General features: G+C 52.4%; 1 protein-coding gene across 1 annotated transcript in view; it reads right to left on the reverse strand.

The window, feature by feature from the left end:
* Window positions 1–11,470, reverse strand: part of CNN3 (calponin 3) — a 28,176-nt gene extending 16,706 nt beyond the window's left edge. Inside the window, exon 1 of the mRNA XM_055340163.1 lies at window positions 11,232–11,470. Within this exon, the coding sequence (XP_055196138.1) occupies window positions 11,232–11,288 (57 nt within the window). The 5' untranslated portion in view covers window positions 11,289–11,470. The remainder of the gene's footprint in view (window positions 1–11,231) is intronic.
* Window positions 11,471–12,970: the final 1,500 nt, after the last annotated feature.

The following is a 12,970-nucleotide window of genomic DNA, read 5'->3' on the forward strand; positions in this document are numbered from 1 at the left end:
GGCCTGGCCAGTTCAGTCAGTAGAGCTTGCAGCTATTGATCTCAGGGTTATGAGTTCAAGCCCCACATTTGGGTGTGGAGATTACTTAAAAATCTTTAAAAAAAATTAAGTCATATAGAAGAGGAAGTCCATCTATTCTGAATGGCACACTGCGGGCAGACCCAAAGCAAGTATGTAGACATTCTAGGCAGACATACTAGAAGCATGTGGGAGTAGAGACAGCATATGGGAGCGGAGACAGCACATGGGAGCCAGCGAAGCACAGGTGGGAGAAGACCCATGAGCAAGCCTGCTGGAGAACATTCTCTTGCTACAGGAGGAGGCTGGCTGGGTGTTGAATTTGAGGTTGCTGCAGAAATCCTGCTGAACGGCACCGTCACTGAGGCCCCACGGGCAAAACAGATGGAAGCAGAGATGCTCTTCAGAGTTCTCCAGCTGTTCTTCTGCGGCTCATCAGACTTGCAAGCCTCTGGTATTTCACTGCCGTCTACATCTTTAGGCGCTTGTGTCCTGGGCAGGTGCCTCCGATACAAACTTCAGGCACGTGGACTGTGCTGAAAAGTTGTCCTCTGTTTCTATAATCCCAAGGGACATCATGGCAACGAACTTTCTGTAGCTTTGGAACATCCGCTCACTCCTCATCAGCTATATAGCAAGGGGGCCTCCTTAGGATGGGTCTTGTGACCCGAGGAGGCAGGAGATCCATCTCCGAGGCCCCAAGCATACACTGACTGTATTTACAAAGGAACTCCCCTCTACTGAGGCAGGAAACACTCTCTGCTCCCAGATCGCTGACCACATTCATCCAAGTGCTCCCAGCTGCCCACCCCAAAGGTGAGTCGAGACACAGGCCACCCCCTTACTCTGAGCTACTGGATGGGCCATGGGTGGAAAGGAGGCCAAGGAGAAGCAGGGCCCCAGCCTTTCACACGGCCTGCACGGAGCTCCTTTTGGGGGCCCAGCTCTAGATCTCAGATCATGAATGCCTCTTCTATAATCGAGGCTATCCCTTTGAGAGAGCTGGTTTTACACAACCAGCAGAGAACAGAGCTCACATACCTCGCTAGAAACACAGGCTAGATGCCGGCGAGTGAGATTCCACAGCAGTCTTACAGATACATCGCCGTGCAAGATGCCAGGGCCTTGTCCTCCCCAGTGAAAATTAGATATGAAATTTCCATTCAAAAGCAGGATGGAATTTCACATTTCCTCTTTTTATTTTTATTTATTTCTAAAATATTTATTCATTCGTGAGAGACACACAGAGAGAGGCAGAGACACAGGCAGAGGGAGAAGCAGGCTCCATGCAGGGAGCCCGACACGGGACTTGATCCCGGGACCCCGGGATCACGCCCTGAGCCGAAGGCAGATGCTCAACCGTGGAGCCACCCAGGTGTCCCTATATTTCCTCTTTTTAAAAATTTTATAATTTACATCATGAGATCGCATATGAAGATAGAAGGACACTCAACTTGTTGAGACCCTAACTACCTAGAAAGGGTTTTGGTCTACTTTAGTGGGGAGCGTGAAGACAAAGCAAGTCCAAAGTAAGGTTCAAGCACCTCATGTCACCAGAGTCCTACACAACTGCCACCAGGCACAGGACAGTTACACACTAGGGTCCAAGCTTCCTAAACACTGAAACAAAAAAGGAAATAGTCACAAGGTTGACAGAGTTCCTAAAAAAAAAAAAAAAAAAAAAAAAAAAAAAAAAAGGCAAAGCTTGAACATGGTTTCCTTCTGCAGTCCTGACCCTCGCGGCCGGGGGGGCCATAACGAGGTCACACAGCCCCCGCCACCCGCGGCCAACAGAGGAAGGCCCAGCCGAGCTGGGTGTGAGGCAGCCTGAGGGCAGGGAGAAAGAAATCCCTTCCCGCCAGGCCTGCGCCCCCCAGAGCCGGCCCTGTGGCCCGCAGGCTCACAGACGACGGCCGGGCACGGGCCGCACACGGGCCCAGCTGGGCGTCCTGGGCAGCCGAGGCCTTATATATATATTTACTTATGTATAAGAAATATATATATACGTATATATGTATATATATGTAAAAATTTAAATAGTCTCTGTACCCGACATGGAGCTCGAACTCATGACCCCAAGATCAAGGGTTGCACGCTCTTCCGACTGAGCCAGCCAGGTGCCCCCAACAGGTACATCTTTGACTAAAACTGCTGCCAGCTTCAAACACTGTCCTGTTTCTCTTTCATTTCATGACCAACCTCTCCATTTAGTGCTTCTTCCTAATGCCTCTGGGAATTTGCTCTACCGGAGATGATCTCTCAAAAGGTCACCAGCAACTGCTCAGGAGCCAAATCCAGTGGCGTGTTTCTGCAGCACTCCAGAAAGCCCCTCCACCCCTCTTCCTGTGGCTTCGTTCTTGGTAAAGGACATCATCCCCGAGCTTCCCTCTCTGGCCTGCCTTCTCTTCTTCCCCTTGAGAGCTGCCAATTCTCCCTGAGTTCTGGCTTCTAATTAAAACAGTGAACAGCATGGGCTCAGCAAGCTGAATGCTCGAGCTAGAGTCCCAGCTGCACTGTGCCTCAGTTTCCTCACCTGTAAACCAGAGATCATTAACAGCACTTCCATCAGAGAGTTGCTGGAAAGAATCAATGACTTAGTTCATGTAAACCATGAAGAAATCAATAACTGTCAACCCTTATCCTTCTATCTGTGCTTTGCTGGTCATTCTCGCCTGGGTATCAAAAAGATTTCCTCCATTAAATTCAATATATTATATAGAACAATTACTTGATATTATTAGATAGCCATTTTGCTAAGAAATCATTAAGATGCTGCCTAGGCTTCTATTTTAAAAACTACTTATTATCTGGGGCACCTGGGTGGCTCAGCTGGTTAAGCATCTGCCTTCAGCTCAGGTCATGATCCTGGGGTGCTGGGATCAAGCCCCACACTGGGCTCCCTGCTCAGTGGGGAGACTGCTTCTCCCTCTCCTCGTCCCCTCATGCTCTCTTCTCAAATGGATAAATTAAATCTTAAAAAAAAAAAACCCTCCTCCTTGTCAAATAATCTGTAAAAGAGATGCCCTTACTTCACTCTGTTGCCAACTGTCACCTGAGGGGTGGGGTGGTAGAGAGAGTAGGAATTACAAATGTCAGTGACTCGTGACTTGATAATAATGAACTAAAGCAAGTGACCTGGATTTTAACAAGGCCGCTCTGATATAGTTTTGTTGTTTTCTTTTTAGCATCAAGAGGGGAGCCACCTTCCCTTTCATAACTTTGGTGGGAAGTATAAATGGGATTTTTTTAGGGGGCCATTTGGTACTACCTAAAACACTTGAAAATGTTAAGTTCAAAAGTTGTGCACTTTTCTACGTGAGTGAACAACGGGGATCCATATCACAGACTCTAATTCAGGTCTAAAATGGTTGAATGATATTTGAAGTCGCCCAAGTGGTTGGGGAGGGGTCAGGGATACAGGATACTGGCACTCCTCTACTATCCTGCGGCCCTGGAGCTGCGGTGCCTGCTAGGGGACGATTAGCCAGCAGCCTTAGACTGTGGCTTCAAATAAAGTCCTTTCAATTCGAGGAGAAAAGTGTATCCTAAAGCCACTTCCACCACGTATCAGACTGATGCACCATGAATATGCTGCAGAGTTTGAGAAAACATTGATTCAAAGCAGCCCATGGGGGAATCTGCAGTCCCAAAGGGCGTTGCTGGTATGGTTCAAAAGTTCATAGGATAGTTGGCAGGGATGTCTCAGACGAAAAACACTTTAACTCCTCCACTGGCCCCTATAAAAAGAGCCTCCTACGACATGCATGTTTTAGAAGGTGCCGTAAGACAGAACGCTGGAAGGGGTGTCAACAGTGGAGCAGTCACTGAAAAGAGGAAAAGAAGAAAATTTAAAAAAAAAAAAAAAATCAAGCCCAGAGAGGAAGAAAATTCAAAATGAAAGCCTGGCTGGCAAAGCTCACGCCTGTGCGTGTGTGTGGCCGAGATCAGGTGGGGCTGAGGGATTCAGACAACATACAGGTCTCTCAAGAAGGGGAAGGAAAAAGTAGAGACAAATGCCCTCCAGTCCTCAGAGCAGAGAATGGGCCCATTCAGGGGCGGGGGGCGGCCGTCTGTGAACCCTCGAGAAAGGCCCCGGAGCTCCAGCTTCGCCGCTGAGGGCCAAGGACGCTGACCAGCTCACAATGCGACGGTTAACCTAAGTGCAGTTTCTATCCTGGACTGGAGCTATGATTGCTCTGGCTATTTTTGCATTCCAAGTCGAATCACATGTTTGAATTAGGAGAGACTGGCTACACATGGTATTGATTATTTTCTCTCCTATTTCCTCCCATGTGAAACAAAAGGAGGGACAGAAAACTGTTCTAAGGGAGCACACGAGCTCGCTCTCTCTCTCTCTCCCTCTCTCCCCCTCCCCGTGTGCAGAGCCTCGTGCACTACTAATAAGCAGGCTGAGGGGCTTGGGACAATGAGGACAAGCCTGGGTCCAAACATTCGGGCAGGGGACAGAAACAACCATGAAATCCCAGGCTGCTCTGTCGAGCCGCCCCACAACTCTAGGATCCCCTGGAGACTTGTGAGGGAGGACCAGAAAATGGCCAGGGATGCTTAGGTTACATCCCGCCCAGAAGAGTCCCTGCAAGCCCCAGGGCCTCCTCTTTTTTCTGCACTCCTGCCTCCACGTCCCTGGCCTGCCCGCTGCGGACTGGGGGTGGCACTCACCCCGAGGCTTCCCATCGGAAGGAAGAGGGTGAAGAAGTTCCCTCCCTACCTCATGGAGGAAAACTAGGCCTACGCCATCTGAGCTCCTGCTCTCACTTCACACAGGTCTAGGTGGAGCCTGCACAGGACCATTCAAAACTGAAGTCCTCCAGCTCGGCCAAGATCTACACCCAGAGGCAGGTGGGCCCGCTGCCTCAGTCGGGAGCTGTGGCCCTCAGCCTCAGCGCTGGGAGTTCCAGCCCCACGCTGGGTGTACAGATGACTTTAAAAAAAAAAAAAAAAAATCTTGGGTGGCCCAGGTTCAGCAGTTTAGCGCCGCCTTCAGCCCAGGGCCTGATCCTGGAGACCTGGGATCGAGTCCCATGTGGGGCTCCCTGCATGGAGCCTGCTTCTCCCTCTGCCTGTGTCTCTCATTAATAAATAAAAATCTTTTAAAAAAAATAAAATAAAATCTTTAAAAAAAAAAGAAAGAAAAGAAACACGAAGATGTAGATATGTTTGTCAGTCCCCTGTGGAGGAACAGGAGGCCGATCTGAAACCAAGCAATGAAAGAGCTTTCTGATCTCCACAAAAATCAGTCTCTAAAGAAGAAAAAGCCAAATAGTAACATGGGCAGAAAGCGAAGCCCCTAGCTCCACACAGAAGTCCCTGGCTCTGAGGGCATTGTGGACAGAATGAGATCAGGGTTAGAGGCCCCGGGATTTCACCAAGGAGGCGCAGGCCACCAGGGGCAGGAGTCTTGGAAAAGGACTCCAGGGGCAGGTCCTATTCCTGACACAGCAGCGAAATCCAGAGAGATCGCTTGGCATCTTGGTCCCCTATCTGCCAGAAGTCTCATTCAGATACAGATTCCCCAATGAGTGTCCAAGTCCTGGAGATAATCTATCTAGAAGGTAAGAGAAACTCCGGACACAGGACTGAGCCTAACCGGCGGAGAACCAGCCAGGGAACCAGCCAGAAAAGTGAAAAAAAATGGCTAACATTTACATAATGGGCACTTTGGGTTCTAGGCATGATTCTACACACTTGACGTGGATTGTCTACCTTACGTATTTTTCCCAACAGCCCTATAAAGGTAGGTATTTCCACATCCTTATTTTACAGATGAGACACAGGTACTTGCCCAGTCACTGAGTAAGAGGCAGAACCAAGATTCCAACCCAGACAGTCCCCACAGTCCACGTTTGTAGCCACTAGGTTCTACTTTACTTTAAGGAGACGATTAATAGGTATCTAAGTCCACAAGGATTCCCATGGTCATCTGTTTTCATAAAATTTGCAAGGTATTCTTGTATTTTGTAGAATGATTGACATCTCCTCTCCCTTCCCAAACTGCCTATGCTTCAGGACCCCCAAACAACCAGGATCTACTCTGGGCTCAAGGAATCCTCAACAAAAACATGAGCACAGGTACATACGAGTATCAGCTAAGAGCCCTCTGTGGCTAGGAATTTAGAGTTAAGAAGAACCAACGCACGTGGAATATATGCAGTAGGAGTCTGATGCCTAGAATAAAGTGAAACTTGCCAAAAAACTCTAATGACAGGGGCCCCCTCCCATCTCCTAGTCATACTGAGAAGGTGAGCAAAGCATCTTCTCATTCTCCTGCGTATAATGGTAACTGGCTGAAAAACCAAAACCATCCAATGGTGCTTCATTTGTTTAAATGTCACAGATAATAAGCATCATGGTTCACAATACACTTTTAAGTGAAAACACTCACTAACCCCCACGATCCCAACCTGGAAGGGAAATGGTACGGGGAGAAAGGACGCGCCTCTGGTGAATGACCGTAGCAGCACAGTCTTCCTCATCAAGCTTATTTTTTTAAGCAAGCTCTACACCCAAGGGGGCTCCAGCTCACGACCCCGAGAGTCACATGCTCTACCGACTAAGCCAGCCAGGAGCACCATCAGGCTTATCCTTGAAATCTAAAAGAGTGGACAGAGGCAGACAAATAGTACAATTTCCACAAAGGAAAGAGTGTAAAAAAGCTGAGGGTTAGGGCATCTGGGCGGTGCAGTCAGTGGGCATCTGACTTTGGTTTCAGCTCAGGTCATGATCTCAGAGTTGTGAGACCCAGCCATGGGGTGGCTCTGCACTCAGCAGGGAGTCTACTTGAAATTCCTTCCCCCTCTCTCTGTCCCTCTGCCAAATGCTCTCTCTCTATCCCAAAAATAAACAAGTAAATCTTAAAAAAAAAAAAAAAAAGCTGTAGGTCACCAGATAGTGAGCTTGATAATGATCTTCACTAAAATTCCAGAATAAAGAAGTCTCAGCATTTTAAAGAGGAAAGCATAGTACCCCTTTATCAAGGTAGTACATGTATTTTAACTGTTTTGGTCAAGACGGGGGGGGGGGGGGGGGGGGGGGTTAGGTCAGGTAAAGCACAAGGGCATGTCTGACCCAGGTCCACTCAATTACCACTCTGTAGGTAGTCTTTGGGAGATTCAGGCATCCCACAGAGTCTTACAGAGGGGACTTCTATTGTTCCTCCCTAATTTGGGAGTCTAAGAAAGAGCCTTAGCAACAACAAAGGAATTATCTAGGTAATAATTTCTCCTAGTAATAGGAGCTGAAGAAAAACAAGCTGTAAAAATCAACACATCCTTCCAAAATATCACACTGCACTACAGAATTCTTTTACAAAAAATACTCCAAGGGAGTTAAATTCCAATTTTTAAAGATAATAAAATCTACTCCTGATGGATAAATTCATTAAATCCAGAAATACTGCGCACTATGTGCCAAATTATATTCTAAAATATAGATATTGATATAGCTCATCAATGAGTAAGACCAGAACTCTTGTGGCTGGTGGAACGAGACAATAGACAGAAGTTCTGAACTAAAAACCTTTTCTGGTGGAGCCTGGATGGCCCAGTAAGTACAGCATGGATTCTTGATCCCAGGGTCATGAGTTCAAGCCCCACGCTGGGTGTGGAGCAGAGTGGGAGTGGGGAAGCTAAAGCTAAACTCATCTACATAGTCACCATGATCCTGGTCTCTATTAGCAAAACAAGGCAGACCACCTTAGGATACTCAACCATGGGAGTCCACAATCGCCCTGGGGTTAAACTTTGATTAGGAACTTGGAGCAACTACTTGTCCAAAGGCAGACAGGTGGACAGGACTCATGGGACATCTGGTCCTATTGAATTATTACTATATGGTTGTTTCACTTACTCTTCAGTGATTTACAGTTTTAGTAATAAGTCTCCCAACATGGTTTTTAGCTGTCGAGAGCTACCATTTTGTAACCAAGAAGAATCTGTGAGAAGCTACTTTGCTCAAATGATGATGTATTTCATCTGAGCAGGAAACTGTGAGAACATTCGAATCCCATTCTTCTTAATAGTTCAGATAAACTCCCCCCCAAAAAAACATCCTGAGGTAAGAGAATTTCAGCTCTACGCAATCCCCCCCCCCACCCCCCACCACACAGCTGATTTCCTCCACTTTTCCTGAGATCACTAAGCTCCCTACACCACTTGCTATAAGACTGGTGAGGGCGTGCTGCCTCGCATCCTCAGCCCTGGCTCCAACATCCTGTTCAGAGCCAAGCATCAGGAGATACTGGGCTTTCCTTGAGGCTCTGTCGTGTTTTTTCAAAGCTTAAAAGGCACAGAGGTGTTTTCCTTTTCAATTTGGTCCCCACCACACCGTCAAGGGTCTGCCTCCCCCTGTAGACTACATGTAAGACCTTCCTAGTTGAGGAGTGCCCACCTACCCCAGCTTCTGTACTGGCCCTGACCCCGCTACTCTATTATGATCTTTGTAGATTGCCAAGTTGTTGCCTCTTGTTTAAAGATGTTGATCGTAGTCCATACTGAAGGAATCTACCTTTTTAGACTGCTTTCAACCTTCTTGCCCATTAAAAATAAGTTTGATGCTTTGCCATGTATTATCATGTTGTCAAATAAGTATCTTAAATTGACAGATTTTTCCCTGAAATTTTACTAATTACAAGTCCTTAAGGTCAAAGACTTCTTCAATTCATTGATGAACTACTTTCACAGCTGGAATATAAAAAGACCAAAGGCTTATTTAATAGAAATGGAATACTTACAGAGGCAGTGACAAGTCTAAGAAATAGATCACCAGTTGTCTATCACTAAGAACTAATAGCTACAACATGTCACTGAGTACGTCCTACAAACACACATCTCAATGCAATGCTGAGGGGTGGTAACGAGCATTCCCCCCATGGTACTGATGAGGAAAGTAGAACAGAGATACCCGTTAATTTGCCCAACATCATTTGAGGCAGTAAGTGGCAGAGGGAGGACCAGAAGCCATGTCTGCTCAACTCCGAGGTCCATCCCACACTGCTTCCTGAGCATCTTTATATTCTTTCCACTTTGTTAAATGAAGTTTTAAAAAGGGGTGGGGGGGGAGAGAACACTTTATATTTAAGCAGCATATCAGGGATGCAATTCATAAAGAAAAAGCCGAAAGAACTTGAAAGGCATCCACAGCAAGCAATGTCAAAGTTCACGTTCCATACACCCACTCCGCCGTCCTCAGCTGAAATGCAATATCTCACACAAAAGCCCTAGCAAACGTGGATATTTGGTTTCCGAGCCTGGAACAGATGACAACAGCGTTGCATGAATAATCACAATGTCAAGAAGTGACAGGTGGACAGCAAAAGTGGGGAGGGTGGGGCGGACTGTGATGACTTCACTAAGAATATCCCTAAGTACTTCCCAAAGATACCACTTTTAGAGTTAAAATTCTTAGAATAGTCCACTCTCTTCTGTGATCTTGAGCAAATCACACCCTTTCTGAGCTTCAGCGGGCCTGACCTGTCACGGATGCCGGACAGCCCCAGCCACCCCTCCCACCTCAGGGGGCTGCTGCGCTGTTCACACCAAGACTTCCTATGAGAGGGTGCTGTACGCAGGGCCCAGGTAAATGCAGGGGCTTGTTAAAATTCGGCTTCGGTTCTTAAAGGAAGAAACCCACAGTCACAGAAACCCAAAGCCGTAACTAACTTTCCAAAGGCTCTGAAACCTGAGGTTTTACTGTTTTTAAAAATGTCTGATAATTACGGCGAGCTAGCAGCCTCAGTCTCTGCATTTCCTTCGTCGGTCTGCTCAGTAAGAAGCAGGGAAAGGGCGGAAGCTGCTTCATTAGTCAGCAAAAAGAAAATTAATACGGGCATTAACATCCAAGAAAAATAAGTCCCTTGAAGGGCTGCCAGAGTCGTCAGGACCTCATTTACAATGCAAAAGGTGGGGAGACTCGACGGCTGCGGGCCAAGAATCACAAGGGCGGATTAAAATTCATGGGCGCAGGCCAGGCCGGGGTATCGCATCCAACGCTTGGGACCTGCCGGTTCCTCGGAAGATTCCTAAAGCTCCGTGCTAAGGCTTGGAAAGGACCGGCCCATCCGTGCCCACGGGACAAGGGAAGGGGCCTCCACTCAACAGTTTGGGATCCGTGGGCTAAACCCGAGGCTCGCCCTCACCGGTCGTTCAGAATCTATGGACCCGTGGACCAGGGTGCCGGGGCCCCGCAGGGGGGAGGCGGCTCGGGGGGGGGGGGGCAGCGGGCGCTCGCCGCCGACCCCGCGGAGGCCGCGACCCCGACGCGCCCCGGCTCCGGGGGGGGGGGCGGGAAGGACCCCCCGGCCGCCCCCCTTTGTGGCGCTTCGGCGGCGCCGCAGAAGGGAGACAATGAGCGCTCTGTGCGCAGTTCCGCGCCGATTGGCTGCGCTCTCCCCCCAGAAGCCCCTGATGTCACGGGCTTGGAATGCGGGGAGGGAGGGAGCGAGGAAGGAAGGAGAGGATTTGGGGAGGGGGCGCCTCCCATCTCTTTCCCAGGCCCCAAGTCCCGGAGACAAACCCGCCGCATTCTTGGGCCAAAGGCAGCGGCGAGGCGCGGAGCCCGCGGAGCCCGCGGAGCCCGGTCCCGCCGCGCTACCAGCCGCCGGGCGAGGACGCCCCACACGAAAGCGACCCACGGAGACGTCCTTGACGTCGTTAAGAGTCTAACGGGCCACAAACTTTTTTTTTTTTTTTTGCTTTTTTTTTTTTTTCTTTAAATCTCAACTCTACGGCAGACGCCACTCCGCAAGCGGCGCGCTCAGGCTTTGTCTGCGGCGGCGGCGGCGGCGGCCTCGAGGCCCGGGAGGGGTCCCGGGGTCCCGGGGGTGCGCGGCCGCCCCGCGGTCACCCCCCCGCCCCGGGAAGCAGCGAGGCACGGGGGGGCCAGTCGGGCCGCGGACCCGCTGAGTGCGGCGGGGGGGGGGCGCAGGCTGCAGCCCGGGCGGGCGGCGGGGGGTGCGCGCCGGGGCCCCGCTCGCCGACGGGCCCCACCTAGGGCGGCGACGGGGCAGGAGCGCCCCCTTCCCGCCCGGGCGCGACCCGCGGCCACCGACGGGCTCCGGGAGCCGCACCCCCGGGGGGAACAAAGCAGGGGAGGACCCCGCGGCCCCGACGCCCCCGCCCCGCGAGCCCAGACGGCCGGCCCGGGCGCCCCTGCCCCCGCCCCCTGCCCCCTGCCCCCTGCCCCGCGCCCGCGCCCACCTTGTTCTTGACTTCGGCCGAGAGCCCGTAGGAAGGGCCCTTGTTGAAGTGGGTCATGGCGGCGCGCGCGGGCAGGGGCTGCGCTCGGCGATCCCGCTCGGCTTCCCCGCTGCGGCCCCGAGCAGTGGCCGCGGCGCAGACCTCGGAGCTCGCTCCCCGGCGGCGCGGAGACGCCCAGACGGCGGCGGGCGCGGGCGGTGCCTCGGCGGCTCGCTCCGACTGTCCCCGGGGCCGCCCGCCCGCCCGCGCCCCGTCCCCGCCGGCCGCCCCCGGCCCGCCCCGCCCCGCCCCGCGCCTGCAGGGATTGGCCGCCGGGCCGCGGGCGCCGCGCTCTCCCCGCCCTGCCCGCCGCGAGGCCCCCTCCAGCCCGGAGGGGCGGGGGGCTGGATTGGGACGGGGTGGGCGGGGCAGGGGGCAGGGGCGGGGCGAGGGGGGTGCAGCCGGGTGGGGGGCGGGGCGGGAGGTTGCAGCCGGGCGGGGGGCTGCAGCGGGGCGGGGGCGGGGGCGGGGGCGGGCTGCAGCGGGGCGGGGGGCGGGGGCGGGCTGCAGCGGGCCCTGCCCGGCGTCGGCGCCCGGGGGCTGCCCCCGCCCAGACCGCGCGTCCCCGTCCGGGCCCCCGCCGCGGCGCCCGGGGCAGGCGGAGGGAGGGGGCCCCCGGGTCCGCGCCCCGGCCCCGGGCGCAGCGCCTGCAGGGCGCGGGGCTCCCCCCGCGGGGAGCACCACGAGCGGCCTCGGAGCCCCGAGGCCCGAGGCAAGGGGCCCCCACGGACACCTGCGCCTCCCCGCACCTCGCAGCCCCCCGCACCTGTGGGCCTGGCCTCCACCCTGCTGCCGCCGCGGGAACGGCCGAGGCTTTGGGCCAACTCGAGCTCCCCCTCCCCGCGTCCAAATGCGCTGCGGAAAAAGCCGGGACTGTGCCATGGCAAAGCCTGGAGCGTTTCGAGTCCTTTTCTGGATTCGCACCAGCTCCTCTTTTTACAAGCATCTTTATCCGGAATTCAGCGAGTCCAAAAACCCGGGTGGCTGTTGCTCTACTTTTTGAATTTTATTTCATTATTTTTTGATCTAGCGGCCTCTTTGACTAACAGACCTTTGTGTAGAGCCGAGTGTCCTCCTTGGGACCAGAGGCGGCCTGCGTTCGTAGGGGCCCTGCTTCCTGCCCACCCACCACTCGCTTTCCTCGGATCTCCAAGTTATTTGATAGCAGGACGAAGGGAGCCTAACTGTCCCCATTCGCCCGAGCTCCCAGCGCGGTGCCAGGCGTCTGTCTTCCCAACGTGATCTCATTCCCCCCTACCAATAGCTAGCAGGTAGGCATCATCCATCGCAGAGATGAGGAAAATGAAACTCGGAAATCTAAGTCTCCTGGCCAAGGCCTGCCCATCTGCAAAACTTCGCCTCTTGTCATCACTTTCCTGGGCACACCTGCGACATGTTTCAACCCCTGAGATCCCAGTATGAGTTTTGTTACCAAACACCAGCTACCCGGCCCGGAAGAGATCATGGGATCAGAAGACAAACATCTTACCATGGTTGAGCCACCCTGGAACAGAAATGAGTAAAGCAACTTTAAGAGAAAGTGCAGAAAATGGCTATGGACTTCGGAAAGGCTGGGGGGGGGGAAGCTAATAGGGAGGAAAGTGGATGATTTACGTGTGATTTGCTAATTTAGACGGGAGGGGAGGTAGTAATGATAATTAGGTCATTCTTCCCACACAAATGACACAATTGACCCACAA

The sequence above is a fragment of the Nyctereutes procyonoides genome, unplaced genomic scaffold (assembly GCF_905146905.1).
Source record: "Nyctereutes procyonoides isolate TBG_1078 unplaced genomic scaffold, NYPRO_anot_genome, whole genome shotgun sequence".
Lineage (NCBI taxonomy): Eukaryota > Metazoa > Chordata > Mammalia > Carnivora > Canidae > Nyctereutes > Nyctereutes procyonoides.